Genomic DNA, 18,620 nt, shown 5'->3' with positions numbered 1-18,620 from the left:
TAAAATTGTCATACAAACATGATAATTATCGTACACCTGGCAACACTGTGGGGGAAACTGGCTGCAGGATCCCAGCCAGCATCTAGATTCCCCTCCTTCCTGGAACCAACAGGGAACTTCTGTTTGTTCCAGAGGATCACAGTAATGCAGAAAGCTTCTGGCAGAGTGTTATCAGTGACAGCGGGGAGTTGCACTTCTCCACCCATGATTAGATAAGCCCCAAGTTTCCTAAAAGAATAAATCTGATAACTGAAATATTGACTAAGAAAATTTTATAATAAATCAGCCATTTTAGATCTATGTCTGTTTCTAAGCATTTATGCTCATAATGATATAAAATAGTAATACTTACAGCACCCATACTCCCAGAAACATCCAGCACTAGACAGACTACTCTGTCCCTGGCCTGTAACAGTACAAAAGAGGGCTCAGATGGAGGATGAGAGCTGTCTATTGGCAAGGTGTTGCTGAAGTCAGTAGAGTTCATAATTACTTCCCATGTGCTTTTGTAGTTACACATTTTGTTCTGCATATTTGGAGCTTTTTCATTATGACTGTGTTTATTGCAGAATTTAACCACCTAAAAAAACAGTTGGGAATCAAGAATGATTATTATACAGCACGTGTACATGTAGCAGCAAACCTCATCCTATTATTGTGTATGTGTGAAGTGTGACATATTACCATGCAGAATATATTACCCATGGATAATGCCCCTCTATTACAAAAAGAAGCATTACATTTTTGTCGTATTCTATGGTCATTTTGCATGTCCTGATTTTTCCTGCCTTAAGTGGATGCTGTTTTATGCTGGAAGTGGGGAGACAAGTTTCCAGAGAAGAGGCAAAAAGAGTACTCAAGAGATTAAAAAGCCAGGCAGATGGTAAAGGAAAGACTACACGCAGGGTGCTGAGAACAAAGAAGAGAAGCTTTTCAGGCAGATAGCTGGCCTGAACGTAGATTGAAACTGTGACTAAAGGAACAGTCTCATGCTGGTTGGTTCTAGGAAGAACTTTGCATGCATTCTTTGGAAATAATTTGGATTTGAAGAAATGCCCGATTCCATAAGCAATTTCTACTCCTGACACAAAAAATGCACAAACCCTTGAATATTGTCCACCCTGCAAACCAAAAAAGGGGAAAAGATACTCACAGAAGGTAAGCTTTGCATGTACATTATAGATGCTGAGGCAGCTTGTTGTTTTTCTGGCACAAAAAGACACCCAGGTTCAAACTGGTTGGTCACTTGATCGTAGTTGCATTGCCTAGTTGTGCATCTGTTTCCATGGCAATTATGGTATATATATTGACCAGCAACACTAGCTGAACACCTACAGTGAGATAAGATACAAAAAGTCACAGCCATCAAGCTGCAAGTAACCAACACATAACTATTATTTGTTATTTATTTTTGTAATTACAGTAGGACCAAGGATCCCAGCCATCCTGTTGTGCTAGGGTCCTTATGCAAAACACAGAATGGCTGTGCTGCAAAAAATTTACAATTCATAGCAGTGCTTGAAAAGTGATTAATTCTGCATCCCATTTCACATCATTGAGACATCTAGTCTTTATTATTTTGGTTTTGTATTGACAGACTTGCACATTTGAAACAAAACAGATGTATAGAATTCATAAAAAATCATCATAAGCTTTGTGGTAGCAAATAAACTACAACTATGTTCTTCTTAAGAACTTAGAGAAAATGAGTATGAACCTAAAAGAAGTTCTTGGATAAGGAGGGGAAACTTCCAGGATTGTTTCCCAAAGGGGCTTGAGAAAATATTAATCTATGCTTCATGCCAACTGCAAGTTGATAAACCCTAGGTAATCATGTAAAATAGGGGATTCAAGTCTGCACTTGCATGTAGAATAAAAGATCATGCTATCTTGAAGTTCTGCATGATAAAATGATAATGAATGCAATTCCACAAGACTAAACTGTGGGCAGTGATAATTGTTTATTATGTATTGACTAAAATTCCTTCTCCCCACCTAAATAATAGCTAACCAAGCCTACTCACTTGGGGCTCAAAATATTGATGGGACCAAGAAAACAACGGTATGGCAGATGCAATCAAAATGCTTACAATGATATCAGTTAAAGACAGAATGTGAAGGAGTACTACCTTGTTCCTTCAACCTTTGCTTCCCCAGAGTCTTCAGATACATAGAATGGTGCATCATTATTATATTCATCAAACACCCCCCACCGAAGATGAGCCCATTCATGTACAAAAACTCTGGCTGTGAAAAAGAAGAACACGTGAGCATTTTAAACCCAACAGTATACAACTGACTTTAGGTCAAGTCATTTTAACATACTTTGGTTCCATTTCTTTAATAAGTTCTGCTAGTGCAAACCTCTGTGCCCCTTTCAGAGTCAGGACTTGAAACCCAAATAGATTACCAAGGTTAAATTAACTCCCCAGGATTTTTACAGCTTTTGGTAAGGATTTAATGCCACCGATTGCACGAAGTGGGCATGTCTACATGTGCTGATATACAGCACATTAGTCATTTTTAAGGTTCATTAAGGGCACGGGTCTATACATGCATGTACTTAATGCACTTTAAAATAGTAATTTTACGTAAATCACACCAAAATTTGATACCCGCATAGAGCAGGTATCAGATTTAGGCATGATTAGTTAAGGTGCCTTAACCTATATGCAGACACCTTAAGGCACCTTGATACTATGTTGACTGAGCAGGCCAGAGCTGAGCCCACAGGGCCACACACTGCTCCCAGGCACCACCAAGAAGATGTGGTGAGTGCTGTTCTGCAAGATACAGATGCTGGAGCTGAAGTGGCAGCTCTGGGAGCAGTGGTACCTGTCAATGTGGCAACTGACTTGGGACTAAGTTGCCAGATGGGGAAGGAGGCGTGAGGGCTCCCATCAAGCACAAGGGAAAGACCCCCCCATGACTCCCGACAGAGAAAGTGGGTAGCACAGCATGGACATGGTCTTTGCTATTGAGTCCCCCATGCCTCTCTCTTAGGGCAGGTTTGTGGCTGGGCAATGCAGCCCTGCAGGGGCAGGATGTCTTGCTGCCCACCTGGGCTTCAGGCAACCTTACAAGCCTGCACTGGGGCTCCTGCCCAGGACAGCAGGCAGGCTGGGTCTGTCTGCTCCCAATGCCCAGCATGGCTTTCCCTGCTCCTCTCACCTCTGTCCCAGGTAACCACCTGGCCTCCCTGCCGGGCACTGCTTGTGTGGGAGGTGGCGTGAGCTCCTGGGGGCTCAGCTCAGCTCAGCCCGGCAGACTGGGTGCAATGCAGGCATGGACTAGCTCTCTCCTTGGCCTGCCTGATCCATGTCTGAGCCCCTGCCCGTGTTGCGCCCAGCCTACCCGGGGTGAGCCAAGCTGAGCTCCGAGGAGTTCATGCCGCCTCTCTCACAGGCAGTGTCTAGCAGGGAGGCCAGGCACTTACCCAGGACAGAGGTGAGCGGAGCAGGGAAAGCCGTGCTGAGCACTAGGCACAGACGCAGTCCCAGCCTGCCTGCCATCCTGAGCAGGAGCCCCAGTGCAAGCTTCTGAGAGTGCCTGCATCCTGGGTAGGCAGGAAGGTGTCTCGCCCATGCAGGGCTGCATTGCCCAGCTAGCAAACCTGCCCCAAGACAGAGGCCCAGGGAAGCCAATAGCAAAGGCCCTGCCTACGCTGTGCTACCTTCTTCCCCTGCAGGGAGTTGTGGGGGGGCCTTTCGCTTGTGCTTTGACAGGAGCCCTCATGCCTCCTGCCCTTTCTGCCAACTTAGTCCCAAGTGGGTTGGCACACTGAGAGGTGCTGCTGCTGCCAAAACCACTGCTCCAGCTCCAACATCTGCACCTTGCAGAACAGCACCCACCGCACATTCTTCCTGGTGGCACCTGGCAGCAGTGCAGGGCCCTGCGGGCTCAGCTTCAGCCTGCTCTCATTCGACACTGGGGAGACAGGAACACAGGGATGGGGTTAGAGCCAGGGCCAGGGCCAGAGTCAGGGCTGGGGCTGGGCCAATTATGTCTGGTGGGACTGGAGGCGCCCACCCCGTTAGCTAGTGCTGGGCTGCACTGCCCAGCACCACTGCCGTGGGCTTCTGAGGTCTGTCCAGAGTGCTGCCCAGGGCAGGCTGCCAACGTGGTCACCCAGCAAGCCATGTTAAGGTGCTTTATGGCCCATGCCCATGCGTGTAGACCCATGCCTATAAAGCACCTTAGGCTAAAGCCCATTAATTTTAGATGCAAGTAAACTCGGGTGTAGACACACCCAGTGTTGCCCAACTTCTGCTAGTATTAAGCAAGGTGGTTCGTGTCACTCTAGTCTGGGAAATCATAACTCATATTTCTTTTAGCATCTGAACAAATAGCAAACAGTAGGGAAATTAAATTCCCATTAAGGTGAAGTTATACCAAGGAGGTATGTGTCTGATTTCCTAGCTAGACAGAGCCAAACTTTTTTTTGTTTGACTGAACAAGAGTCTCATGAACTATTCTAAGGAGATTTTTGTCTCAATTTGGCAGAAATCTCTAGAGAAAATTACTTCTTTAGAGATTATTATAATTTTAGGTCAATGACCCGCTAAGTTTTTGATCTAATATGATACAGATGCACCATGGACTTGAATCTCAATCATTTCCCAAATTTAAGGAAATTAGGATTGGAACATCTGTTTGTGGCTAAGATCTATTTGAAAAGATCTCTTCTAATCACCTGTTCCACTTTATACTCAGCTTTCTGCACACTCTTTCTTCACAGCATCTATGCATATCTACCCTGCCTTCTGACCATCTCTGGACTAATATGGCTAACTACCTTGCTGTATTTATTGTTAAAGAAACATAGAAAGGCCTGATTCTAACTTGGATATGAAACAATGATATATGATAGACACATTGACTATGTTTGGTCAAATGGGCATAAGAGAAGGGTCATAGCAGGTTACAGGATACAAAAATGTCTAATGGTTTAATGGGGAAGGGGTTCTCTATTCTTTCTTTGGTTATAAATAGCAGGGCACAAACTGCTTAAAATGTATTTATGGAGTTAAAAAGAAACATTAGTTCTCACTGAATGTGCAGTTGCAAGAAGTTATATTTGGCAAGTGAGACTTTCAAAAGTTTCATCCCCCTGGATCTGGAGGAACATCAGTTCACCAGAGTGCCCCAAGGGATGACAAGATCAAATGGTCACAAACTCCTCCATGACTGTTTCAGGCTGGACATAAGGAAGAACTTCTTTACTGTCCGAGCCCCCAGGGTTTGGAATGGACTGCCGTCGGAGGTGGTTCAAGCACCCACTTTGAATGCCTTCAGGAGACATTTGGATGTTTATCTTGCTGGGATCCTATGATCCCTTCTGATTTCTTGCCCCTGGGGTAGGGGCTGGACTCAATGATCGTCCGAGGTCCCTTCCAGCCCTAATGTCTATGAATCTTTGAATCTATGAAAAAGATGCAAGAAAGAACATGAGTCCCTTAGAGCATGAGTGTGATCTTATTTTAGTCTGGAATCCACTGGTCTCAGGCTGGTTTTAGTGTCATAATCACCCAGCTACACCCACTGTTACTGACATAGTCAAACTTGCTTGCTGTGCATACTGAAAATCAATGTAAATGTACACCACACAATATAACTCACAAGAATCCTTGCCTCTCACACTGTAAATATACACCTTTTCCAAGTCAAAACAATGATTCATGGCAAAACAAGCTGTGATTACCATAAAAATCTTAGCCAAGATTATTTTTAAAGCAATTTTAAGTGCCTCTTTTTGAATGTTTTACTTACAGTGCTAGACCTCCAGCCCACATTCTAGATCTTTCCTGTGGAGCTGTGTTGTCTGGCCTGCGAGGTTCCCCACAAGTCCAGGAACTTGGCAGCAGAGGAGCAATAGCAGTACTACTGCTCCCAGAGTCATGGCTATTATTGCTGCCACCAGACTGGCATGTCGGGTCACACTAGTGTACAGACTTTCATCCTGGCTAGATCTGGCATGCAGGGTCATGCTGCATCATGCCTGTGGCCTGACCCCATGTGCTTATCCCCTGCATCGCGCATCTGACTTGTGGAGTTGGAGAGGTTGGGCACCAGGGGTATAGACAGGCAAAGAAATGGTATTGATCTAAAAGGAGGAGAATGTACCAGACATCTCTTCCTTTGTGGTAAATGTTTTGTGTGTCAAATTCTAGTGCACAGTAAGTCACAACTAACCAGGAGCTACTTAACTCCAAAAGGATAGAGCTAAGTTTCCACAGTTCAGGTGGCAGGGGGCAGTGCACATACAGAGTTGCTGTACAGGACTGATGCAAAGCAATTCCCCTCCCCACATCATCCCCATGGTTTTAACTCAGCATTATTTGTTCATCTGTCCATTCTCTAAAAGTTACTTTGCAGGAGCCTGATGTTCATGTCTTTTTCTAAAAAAAATCATGCTTTTTAAAAGTATCCAAGTTAGACCAAACAAAAGAAAAAACACTCTAAATCACTAACCACATCTGAAAATCTTGGACATTGTATAGTAACACCAAAAGTAGGTACTGAAGGTCAAATAGATTGTGTTACCGCGTGATCCATAGATATTCAGCAAATTATCATTTGACAGAAAGTTAGGTGTGAAATGAATGTATCGTCCCATTTCTCCACATCCTCCATATTGCAGAGTGTACGGATCATCTCCATACTTCAAGTAAGGATCAGCCACTATGACATCTGCCTAAAATAAATAAGCTGTGGTTTAGTTAATGGCACAGACTATGAGTGGTCTGAGATGATTCTGCTGAATTGGCTAAATTTTCCAAGTTTTACACAAGGAAAATACCCACAGAGAAAAATTGTATGGTCAGAAACAAAAAGAAGAGTTTACATTAGAAGACTGTTGGGCAAATGGAATAAACTGTTTCTTGCAACTATGAACACAACAAATACTTCTGATTTTTAAAGAGTACTGTAAGTTTTACCTTATCATATGACTCTGTTTTCAGTCTTGAATAGTCAGGTTTTTGCTGCCATGTTTGAGGAATTATAATTTTTAGAACTTTGAAAAAAAATCTTTGTTCTGTGGCTTGAAATAAGTAAGCAGACGCTTCTTTAATCATGGCCTAATAGGGAAAGAAATAAAATATTTATGTACTTAAAATGTCATTGTAGTGACAATGAATAATTTTATCCTAGCCAGGAAACAAGAAAACAATAAGATGAAATGGTTAAGGCAACAAAGGAACATAGTCATTAAATCCTCCCCAGCTGAAGGGCCAAAGAGATTTATATCCCCAAAAGAACAAGGAATAAACCAGGCACTAACTTGCTCCTTGTGCTGTGTATCCATGTCAGTGGTTTTCAACCTTTTTGGGCTTGAGGCACCCTTCCATAACTTTTGTGAATTGGTAGAGAGCCTTCCAGAGCATTTCACCCACAAATTTATACAGATCTGAGATGAGAGATGTGTGCAGTTCAGTTCTGGACTAGTCATTTTAACTTATCAGTAAAATATCAGGGATGGTTTGAACCAGGATGTTCCAGGGGATTAAATTGGATGACCGCTTGAGGTCCCTTCTAGCCCTATTTTTCTGTGATTTTAAGGGAAGAGCCCACCCTACTCTGGGTATCATTCACATTTGTTCTGAGGACTCACATGTGATCACAGCATAGAGAGATCAAGGAAAAGGATCTACTTAGACATACTAGAGTTTCTGCACAGAGAATGGGGTATGGCTTCGTCAGAAGACTATGCAAATAATCCTGCATATGGTTCATTATGAGTATTATCTGTAAAGATTGTCTGTAATAATAACGTTCCTGTTTGAAAACTGGCTGTTTGAATAGCTCTGTCCTTTTCCCTAAAGCGTATCAGGAATCAGGCACTGCATTAAAGTCAGACTTTCTAGGGCAGGGGTTGCATCGATCCCTTTACAAGTGTTATTTATAAATTGTTACACTGCCCAGGGATTGCAGGAGGGAACAGCAGAACAGCAGGCAGAGTACAGGTCTCTGAATTAACAAGTTTTATTGTTCAATAAGCTTAACTCCTTGGTCTTGTGACAACAGTACAGGGATGCTCCCCACATGGCCCTGCCTGCAAACTGGGGCTCCGCCCTGGCTCTGGCCTCAGCCCTGCCCTGTCACCTCCCTGTAATCCCAGAAAGATTGGCCAGGAGCTACATGGGCAGGGTGTGTGTCTGGCTACGGAGCTGTGTCTTGGGCCCGGGCTGGGGCCAGGATCTTGGGGTGGTGACAGTGCAGGACCGGAGCAGAACCACTGTCTCTGCCTCAAGATCCCAGGGTCTGCCCAGCCCCAACTGCGCCTTTCATTCCCAAACACTGCTCCCCACCAGTCCACGGCCCCATCCCAGCTGCCTGGTCGTGCATCCTGCCTGCGTGGGTCCCACCCCTGGCAGTGGATGTGGGGCAGCTGGGTCAGGGCGCCCAGGCAGTGGGTCTGGGTCTAGCAGTGGCAGTCAGGAGGAGCCACCGCCACCAGAGCTACTGGGAAATGGAGTCCAGTCACCATGCTGTCCCAGCCCCACTGTGCACCCCGAGGCAGCAGCACCAGCCGCATGCACCATGGCCTAGGCTGCTCCTTAGACTGGACAAAATATCTCGGCAGGTCAGATCTGGCCTGTGGGCTGTATTTTGCAGACTCGTGTTTTAGGATGATCACAGTGGGCACATCTATGTGAGATGTTTACTGTTGAGCTGCCTAATAATCTCTGCAGTAAAGTCACAATGTCTTCATGAATGGCCCTATTAAGCCACAGTAAATGAACTCCTCTGCAGATTAGTATTTATTATTCAAGTCCTGAGGCAGAATTCTTCACTCCACGGCAATACATGTGTAGATGCTGATGGGTCTGGCTGGGGCATGAGGCTAGCCTACTCACTGGGACACCCTTTTGCCCCATCCAGCAACTCTGCAGCACATTAAACTGGATTGGAGCAGCCCTGGGCTGGCTGCCTGGCTGGTTGACCCCCCAGGTCCCCTCCCAGCTGGGGCTGCTCTAACCTTGCTTAATGTGCTGCAGTCCCAAGTGCATGTGAAGGCACAGCACCCAGGAGCAATAAACTCTGGCACAATATGCACAAGAGTTTCTTGCTTTGCATTAATACCAGTGTATTGCCAGAAGACTGCAGTCCAAGGTCCTAGTTAGGACTTCCTCCCCACAAGAGAGTTGATGGCTAGAGACATGTAAGTGGGGTGCTCTTTTAAAGAACTGAGACTCCAGACCTCAGGGCAAGAATGCTTGAAAATATTTCCCAACTCTTACTGTGCCTGCAGGTAGCATGGGTGGGGAAGAAGAAGGATAGGGAAAAATAACATGGAAATATAGAACTGTAAAAATAATACAGAAATATAGAATTGAGGAGGTTGTAAATGGGATAGAGGTAGTTAACTTGGAAAATGTAACAAAGTACAGAAATAGCACTGCAACTTCACACGCTTTTTTTCCTCTTTTTTTTACTGAAGGTGTAGAGATTAATGATGACTAATGATAGAATTGTAGAGCAGTAATTGCTGATTCATTACAAATCATGTTTCAGAAATTCTGTTGTTTAAATACATTTTGGAAAGAAGTAGTAGAAAATGAGTATCTCCTGGATTGAGGAATGATATTCAAATTAATCCTCAAGAGATAAGTGCTCCGATTATCAACAACAGAAGCAAAATTCAAGAAAAGAACATACATAGTAATCCGGGAATTGAAAATCAGAGGGAAAACTCCCTCCAGTATCAATGGGAGAAGAATCTGCCCTTTTTTGACATTATGATTACTTCAGAGGTAGAAAAATAACCAAGGGATCCTAGTGTCTCTGAATGACATGCAGATGAACACCAGCGTTCTTACCTGTATGTTTTCAATGATCTTGTCATCTTCTGGTAAATGCGGGTCAATTGCAATAACAATGTCCTCATAGCCACCGTTTTTCAGCTGTACCATAGAACCTCTCACCACGAGCAGCAGTTGAAATGACACTAAGAGAATCATACTCTTAAACACCATCACTGTTTGTCTCTCTCTCCACGTTTGTTGGTTCGAAAACTTATGGAACTGTGGGGCTATTTATACCATCATTTTGGCCACAAAAAACCAACACGTGTTAAGACCAGAATTTGACCTGGTATGTATGATAAGGAGTTGTTATTGAATGTGTTGGCTTAAATGTTAATTTCCTGAGGCGTTTTCCTGGAACTGTGATAATGATGGATTATTCCACTGACCCTCCCGCCCACATGTTGAGCCTTGCCTGCTTGTTATGACTCAATAATTGCAGATCACATTTACAAGAAAAATATGGCGAACCAAGTCCTATTCCAATTTAAGGCAATAGCTGTTAACTGTTTGAAGCATAATTGAGTCTGTTTTTTCTCTCTCATTCTCCAGTACTGACACTAAAATCTGAAAGTCAAATTATAGTCATTTTTTATTTGTCTGTCAGCTCAAGCAAGAAGTGTATTTGCAATCTAATGTTGTCTTCAGTTACACCTCTGCAATCCACTTCTCCTCAGTAGGCTTATGCGGTATAACTCAAATCAGAATTAACTCTTGTAACTGGGACTCAGCTAACATTGTCATGAAGATGCACAAGCCAGGCTGAGTAGGGCTGAATCCAGTTCTCTCTCCAGTAGCTGGAGTCAAACATAGTTAAATATTTTCTCTCTTACCAAGGTCATAAAATATGACTCTGAATTTACACAGAAAACATGGCATATCTATCCCCCATTTCCACAAAACTGATTTTCAGAATAGAATTTGACTTATGCCAACACTAAAAGATTAAATTTTGAGTTTCAAACCTCATATTTCCATGATTTTCATTTCTGGAAGGTGTCTTGATTCTCTACAAAGCAATCTTACCGGATTTACTCAACACATTTTTAATATAAATATAGCAGAGCCTGGCTAATTTCTGCTCTTCTGAACATTCATGGCAAATAATCTGTTGTCTACAATAGTAGCAGAGTCCCTGAATCAATGGCAGGGATATGTCACTGAATCTTTTCACTGTCAGTTTCCTCAAATACTAAAGCCAATATAGGAAACAACCCTTTTCCAATGTTGGCATGCTTTGAAAGGACAGAACTAAGATATAATGTTTGAAAAATATCATCTGCTGATAAACTGACAAGATGTTAAAAGTAACTGACATACTTCATAGAAAGTTAAAGCCAGAACAGACCATTAAAATCATTTTGGCTAACGTCTTTCATAGTCAGGCCACAGAAGCTCATTCAGTAACTCAAATCAAATCCATAATTTTTGTTTTTAGCTATTGTATAACGTTTAGAAAGCTGTCCAGGCTTGATTTTAGGATTTTGAAACTACTATATGTCTACATAGCGCCACCCTGTGATACATAAGGTTAACTATGTTAGCTCTAAAAGTCCTAGGATGAGGACCAAGATGAACAGGGTGCCTGGATTAATGGAGTGCATTGTGCCTTGCAGATATCCTCTGAGTGACAGAGAATGTGCCACACAATTAAGTTTTCATAGTGCTCCCGTCATGTTTCTCATCACTGGTACTGTACTTCCGGTCTGAATCTGTGTGGCTTCTGTTTCCAGTCAGTGGAACTATTCATACCTTTGTTGGTTAGATTAGAGAGAAATCATCCTTTTCTTCCCCATGTATGTTATTAAAGAGGCATTTTTTAACTTTGTCTTTGCTAAACTACATGCACTGGGCTTCTTAAGTCATGTCATGATTTTCCAAGTCATGATTTTCCATGTCATGATTTTCATAACTTGTCATGATTTTCCAAGTTCTGAATCATTCTTATTTCTCTTGGTCCATTGCCTATCCACCAATATCTCTAATTCTGTTACTGTATTCCCAGGTAAAGCCCCCCAACATTCTTCACCTGAAATCCTTGCTGTACGCCTGCACAGATGTTAGTTCCTCCATCAGCTCTTGTAGGCAGGTATTTGATAAGGTTCTGGCGCACATTTTCACTGACTATTTGTTGTAGGTTAGTTTGAACTGTTGCTGAAGATGAGAAAGTGACAATTCCAGCCCAGGAACTGATTTCAATAATCTGCAGCAGGAATGTCTCTGCAGCCTGATGGAGCCGTGTAATCCGATTATGCTGTATGTGATGAAAAGAACATACTTAGAACTGTCAGAGCTATTCGGGGAGAAGATACTGAATAAGAACTATTGCTCCTGAGCTGTTGTTCAGTTGATAATGATCAATCAAAATGTTTCTGATAAAAAGTACAAATGAGATTTGGAGGGAAATATGGAAAATTAGACAAATGCCCATATCTCAGTATCACCAACTATCCTGTACATTATCTAAATGTCTGTTCATAGCATTCCTAGTAAACATTTTCAGCTTCCATATTTATTTTGGTAAAATGATTACAGACCTGAAGAATTATGCCATCACACATGTGGATTAGGCTAGTTTTCTGTTTTATAGGTATACATGCCTTGAAAACATGGTCAGTTTTAGTGTATGTCATGATTTTGAATGCAAGTATTTGAACAGATTACTGAAACCCCAAAAAGGAGAAAATTTGCTCTGACAAATATTTCTTCCTACATCCAACTAACTGCTATTATTCTTGACCTATTTAAGAATTCTCTTCTTGTCCTGCATTACGCTTAGATATGATGGGTTAGTCTAGCTGTAACTCTTACTGGGATATTTTGTCCTTTAATAGTTTGGAGGTGAATTTGATGTCAATAAGAGTAAAATGCTTGTAGCACTAGTCTATGCGTGAATTCCTGTGCTGTTCTGTCATTGTACTTCCACCACTCCTATTCCAGCCTTACAGTCTTCCAGACTGAAAAATGTCAGTTGTCAGGATGTTTTCCTTCATGATCAGGACAGAAGATCACATTAAATGAATAACTTTTGGTGAATAATATAACTGTAAGTAGTGTATCACTATATTGTAATTGTACAGTTATGCTAAGGCCTGAAGCCAACTCTTTCCAAAACATCATATTGCTACTATTAATAATGGCACACAGAAACAGGGTGCTTATAAACTTTTAGACCCTCGTATAATACACATGTCAAGCAAGAGAGGAAGATTACTGGCATATTCAGTTTGGAAGGGATCAGTTAATGGTGACCCATGTGTATACCAAGAATAAAGAGAACTCCCTTGTTTTACTTCTGAGAGCTCTTTTCAGCAGTGACTCTTAAGTCTTAAATAGTTTGTTAAACTGGCTAGAAATCATTTGAACTCATATACCAATTGTTAATCCCTAAGCATCAACATATTTTTGAAAGGTGAATATATAGGTTAATTTAAATACAATACCTGTTGGTGGGTTAGAATATAAGAATACATTCCAAGAGGTGAAATAATGGCAAATGAGAAAAGCAAAGATACATGATAAAAAATTAACACTTATGCAGATCCAATGAATAACATTTCTATGTATGCTTTACATTATTTACATACATAAAAGTATATGCCTAAATTTAGGGTATTGAGATCCATGTCTCTTTAAATACCCTCTTCTAAGACTCGAGTGACCTTCAGTGGCATATACAAATAGAAAGTTATGCTAAATTTTAAAAAACTCATTAAGAAAAGAACATTGCCCTGGATAAATAATACCACATTATAATAACCCACATTCTCCATTCCTAAGCATGACACAAAGATGAAGGTTAAATATTTCATTATTTTGATACATACAAATTACATCTTGAGGTTGAAAATTATTTTAGAAAGAAACATTCTGGAAACACATCATGAAACTCGTATCTCTATATTTTCTTTATTGGTGGAAGTAAACTACTCTGGTTGTTTATATGAAATGAAAATAAAGAAGTACAATGTATTCAAAATTTTTATCTTGAAAGAGAAAATGGACTAAATCTGGCCACTCCGTCTTAGCAGTTAGTAGCCTTCATACACTTCTTTTTAGCAGTTCCTAATTTTGCATAACATGGGGCACAGACAGAAGTAACAATTTGCACTTGATTTGGCCTCAGAAAGTGGTTGATAAACCCTAGGAAATCATGTAAAATAGGGGATTCAAGTCTGCACTTGCATGTAGAATAAAAGATCATGCTATCTTGAAGTTCTGCATGATAAAATGATAATGAATGCAATTCCACAAGACTAAACTGTGGGCAGTGATAATTGTTTATTATGTATTGACTAAAATTCCTTCTCCCCACCTAAATAATAGCTAACCAAGCCTACTCACTTGGGGCTCAAAATATTGATGGGACCAAGAAAACAACGGTATGGCAGATGCAATCAAAATGCTTACAATGATATCAGTTAAAGACAGAATGTGAAGGAGTACTACCTTGTTCCTTCAACCTTTGCTTCCCCAGAGTCTTCAGATACATAGAATGGTGCATCATTATTATATTCATCAAACACCCCCCACCGAAGATGAGCCCATTCATGTACAAAAACTCTGGCTGTGAAAAAGAAGAACACGTGAGCATTTTAAACCCAACAGTATACAACTGACTTTAGGTCAAGTCATTTTAACATACTTTGGTTCCATTTCTTTAATAAGTTCTGCTAGTGCAAACCTCTGTGCCCCTTTCAGAGTCAGGACTTGAAACCCAAATAGATTACCAAGGTTAAATTAACTCCCCAGGATTTTTACAGCTTTTGGTAAGGATTTAATGTCACCGATTGCACGAAGTGGGCATGTCTACATGTGCTGATATACAGCACATTAGTCATTTTTAAGGTTCATTAAGGGCACGGGTCTATACATGCATGTACTTAATGCACTTTAAAATAGTAATTTTACGTAAATCACACCAAAATTTGATACCCGCATAGAGCAGGTATCAGATTTAGGCATGATTAGTTAAGGTGCCTTAACCTATATGCAGACACCTTAAGGCACCTTGATACTATGTTGACTGAGCAGGCCAGAGCTGAGCCCACAGGGCCACACACTGCTCCCAGGCACCACCAAGAAGATGTGGTGAGTGCTGTTCTGCAAGGTGCAGATGCTGGAGCTGGAGTGGCAGTTCTGGGAGCAATGGTACCTGTCAATGTGGTGACTGACTTGGGACTAAGTTGCCAGATGGGGAAGGAAGCGTGAGGGCTCCCATCAAGCACAAGGGAAAGACCCACCATTAATCCCTACAGAGGAAGTGGGTAGCACAGCATGGACATGGCCTTTGCTATTGAGTCCCCCACGCCTCTCTCCTGGGGCAGGTTTGTGGCTGGGCAATGCAGCCCTGCAGGGGCAGGATGTCTTGCTGCCCACCTGGGCTTCAGGCAACCTTACAAGCCTGCGCTGGGGCGCGGCAGGCTGGGTCTGTCTGCTCCCAATGCCCAGCATGGCTTTCCCTGCTCCCCTCACCTCTGTCCCAGGTAACCACCTGGCCTCCCTGCCAGGCACCGCTTGTGTGGGAGGTGGCGTGAGCTCCTGGGGGCTCAGCTCGGCTCAGCCCGGCAGGCTGGGTGTAATGCAGGCATGGACTAGCTCTCTCCTTGGCCTGCGTGATCCAGGCCTGAGCCCCTGCCCGTGTTGCGCCCAGCCTACCCGGGGTGAGCCAAGCTGAGCCCCCAGGAGTTCATGCCACCTCTCTCACAGGCAGTGTCTAGCAGGGAAGCCAGGCACTTATGTGATGGGCAAGTTTGTTTTTACCCTGAAATAAAATAGTTTTCTGTAGTATACTGTTAAGTTAACAATAATTTAAATTATTAAATAGTATTAGCTTTGTAGCTAAACACAAGGCATGACCTGTGGCCTAGCAGTGTTGCTGACCACAAAACAGAATGATAGCTAAGCCAGCCATTTTCTTATGTCAAGTGCCTTAACCATTTTGTTAGAAAAAAGCAGAAATTAAGTCTGTGTACTAAGTACCAGCTGCAGCTAAGAGTGAGATAAGACCAAGGAGTTAAGCTTATTGAACAATAAAACTTGTTAATTCAGAGACCTGTACTCTGCCTGCTGTTCTGCTGTTCCCTCCTGCAATCCCTGGCCACCCCCAAACCAGTCCCAGGCACAATCTGAACCTCAGGAAGTTCAAAGTAACCAAATAGATTTTGTTACGTCTCAGCTGTGTGTTCTTGGGAACCCTGGCACGGGATGCAGTCTGTCTGACTCACAAAGAATTCCCAGTAAATTCATGGTCTTTACTGGCTCCGAGTTATCACCCTCCCAGGAATAAAGGTCTCTTAAAAGTTCATCTTGAGGTCAATGATGACCCCCAAGTCTCTTTCTTCCATAGTGCTAGCCAACATAGCACTGCCGAGCCTATAAGGATGCTGCAGGTTTTTTTTCCCCCCAAGGTGGAGAACCTTGCATTTATCGGCATTGAACACCATCAGATTCTCATCTGCCCACTTGCTGAGCCTGTCCAGGTCAGCCTGGATTGCCCGCCTGTCTTCTGGTGTGGATGCTTTGCCCCAAAGTTTGGTGTCATCGGCGAACTTGGCCAGTCTGCTTCTAACTCCAGTGTCCACGTCATTAATAAAGATGTTGAACAATATGGGTCCAAGGACAGAGCCTTGGGGGAACCCACTGGTCACAGGACACCACGATGAATGACTTCTATCAATTACTACCCTCTGGGTCTGACCACAGAGCCAATTTTCCAGCCAGTGGATCGTGGAGGACCCAAGGCGACAATTGTCCAGTTTCTCCAAGAGGTGATCATGGGAAACCAGACTGAAGGCTTTTTTGAAGTCAAGATATATGACATCAATTTCTTCTCCCTTGTCCAGGTGATAGGTCACCTGGTCGTAGAAGGAAATGAGATTGGTCAAGCAAGACCTACCCGCAACAAACCCGTGCTGGCTATCCCTTAAGATGTTGGCGTCGGCCGGTCCATTAAGAATGGCCTCTTTAATAAACTTTTCTAAGATCTTCCCCGGGATAGAAGCCAAGCTAATGGGCCTATAGTTAGCCGGATCCACTTTCCTCCCTTTCTTGAAGATAGGCACCACATTGGCCTTCTTCCAGTCTTCGGGCACTACACCAGAGCACCAAGAGTTTTCAAAGATCCTTGCTAGAGGCTGGGCTATGATGCTCGCCAGCTCCTTGAGTACCCTGGGGTGAAGATTGTCAGGGCCGGATGACTTGAAGGTATCCAGCTTCTCAAGATGTTCCTTCAGAAAGTCAGCATTAATGGAGGGCAGGGGATCACTCTCACCTGGACTTCCCTGTCCCGTAGTGGGCATGGGCGTCCCATGGGACTGATGAAAGACCGATGCAAAGTACCTATTTAATAGGTTGGCTTTTTCCTGGGCGTCAGTTGTCAGTTGCCCCATCTGGTTCAGCAGGGGTCCAATGTTGCCCCTGCTTTTCCTCCGGCTCCCCACATATCTGAAAAAGGACTTCTTATTGTCCTTGATGTTCAAAGCTAGTTGGAGTTCAGTTGCAGCCTTGGCTTTCCTGGTATGCTCCCTACAGGACCGGACCAGTGCAGAATAATCCTCCTTGGAGGTGACTCCTATCCTCCATCCTTTGTAGGCCTTTCTTTTTAGCCTCAGGAGGTCTGCTAGGCCCCTGGAGAGCCAGGGTGGCTGCTGTGCCCTCTTGCTGCCTTTCCTCCGAGATGGACTAGATTTAGTTTGTGTATTGAGGATCGCTTCCTTGAGGAGCAACCACTCTTCTTGAACTCCCCTCTCCCTGTGGTCATGGTCCCTTAGGGCCTCACTGACAAGCCTCCTGAGCTTGTCAAAGTCAGCTTTCCTGAAGTCAAGGACTTCCGTGTTGCTGACTGACTTGCCAGCTTTTCGGCGGATGGTGAAGGTGATCAGCTCGTGGTCACTGTCACCCAGCTTCCCATCGATCACTAGGTCGCCGACTAGGTCACCCCCAGTAGCCGGTACCAGGTTGAGCAGCGCTTTGCCTCTTATTGGTCCATAGACTTCTTGAGTCAGGTAGAGGTCATCCACGCACGAGAGGAAGCTTTGCGACCGCTCAGATTTAGCTGAGAGATCCTCCCACGAGATGTCCGGGTAATTGAAGTCACCCATGACAACCATGGTCCTGGAGCATGCCGCCTCAGCCAGGTCCCGGGCAAACTCCTGGTCCACCATTGTGTCCCCTGTGCCGTGTTCCCCATGGATTTTAACCCAGAGGGTCTCCAGTCATCTACCCTGGTTGCCAATATCAGCTTGCAGGGACGTGTAGCTTTCCTTAACATAGAGAGCTACACCCCCACCCCTTTTATCTACACGATCCCTCCTGTACAGGGTATAGCCATCTATACCCGTGGTCCAGTCATGGGTGGAGTCCCACCAGGTCTCCATTATCCCTATGACTTCATAATTATTTGCATTGAGCAGGAGGATGAGCTCCTCCTGCTTATTCCCCAAGCTCCTGGCATTTGTGTACAGACAGGCAAGTGTCCCCTGGGGGGCTCCTTCCTTGCCCACAGATTTTACCAGGGCTGGGGCAGGGGTGGGCTCCCTTAAGTGCCTTGAACTGGTAGCTTTGCAAGGATTGCTCAGCGGGCCAGCAATAGCAGTAGTCCCTCTGTCCCCCAGCGGGCTTAGTTTAAAGCCCGGTGGAGCAGGCCAGCCAGTCTGGCTGAGAAGAGCCTCCTCCCTAGGGGAGAGAGGTAGAGGTCATCTCTTCCCAGCAGCTCACTGCCTCTCTCGCCAAAGAGCGGGCTGTGGTCATGAAAGCCAAAGCCTTCCCAACAACACCAGCGCTGCAGTCTTTGGTTGACCACGTGGATCCTCC

The 18,620-nt window shown here is 43.8% G+C and overlaps 1 protein-coding gene across 3 annotated transcripts in view; it reads right to left on the bottom strand.

The window, feature by feature from the left end:
* LOC132250758 (calcium-activated chloride channel regulator 1-like) overlaps positions 1–14,483 on the bottom strand; it is a 36,521-nt gene extending 22,038 nt beyond the window's left edge. Inside the window, exons 1-8 of one of the 3 annotated variants that reach the window (XM_059728023.1) lie at positions 14,256–14,483; positions 9,822–12,060; positions 7,283–7,408; positions 6,939–7,079; positions 6,544–6,694; positions 2,130–2,247; positions 1,154–1,331; positions 353–580 (exon numbers count right to left, since the gene is read on the bottom strand). In XM_059728023.1, the coding sequence (XP_059584006.1) occupies positions 353–580; positions 1,154–1,331; positions 2,130–2,247; positions 6,544–6,694; positions 6,939–7,079; positions 7,283–7,408; positions 9,822–9,977 (1,098 nt within the window). In that variant the 5' untranslated portion in view covers positions 9,978–12,060; positions 14,256–14,483. The other 2 variants (XM_059728024.1, XM_059728025.1) reach the window with 2 other exon arrangements.
* Between the last annotated feature and the right edge of the window lie 4,137 nt (positions 14,484–18,620).

This window comes from Alligator mississippiensis, chromosome 5 (genome assembly GCF_030867095.1).
Source record: "Alligator mississippiensis isolate rAllMis1 chromosome 5, rAllMis1, whole genome shotgun sequence".
Taxonomy (NCBI): Eukaryota; Metazoa; Chordata; order Crocodylia; family Alligatoridae; genus Alligator; species Alligator mississippiensis.
The sequence above is the reverse complement of the archived record's forward strand: the minus strand, read 5'-3'. Positions and strand labels throughout refer to the sequence as shown.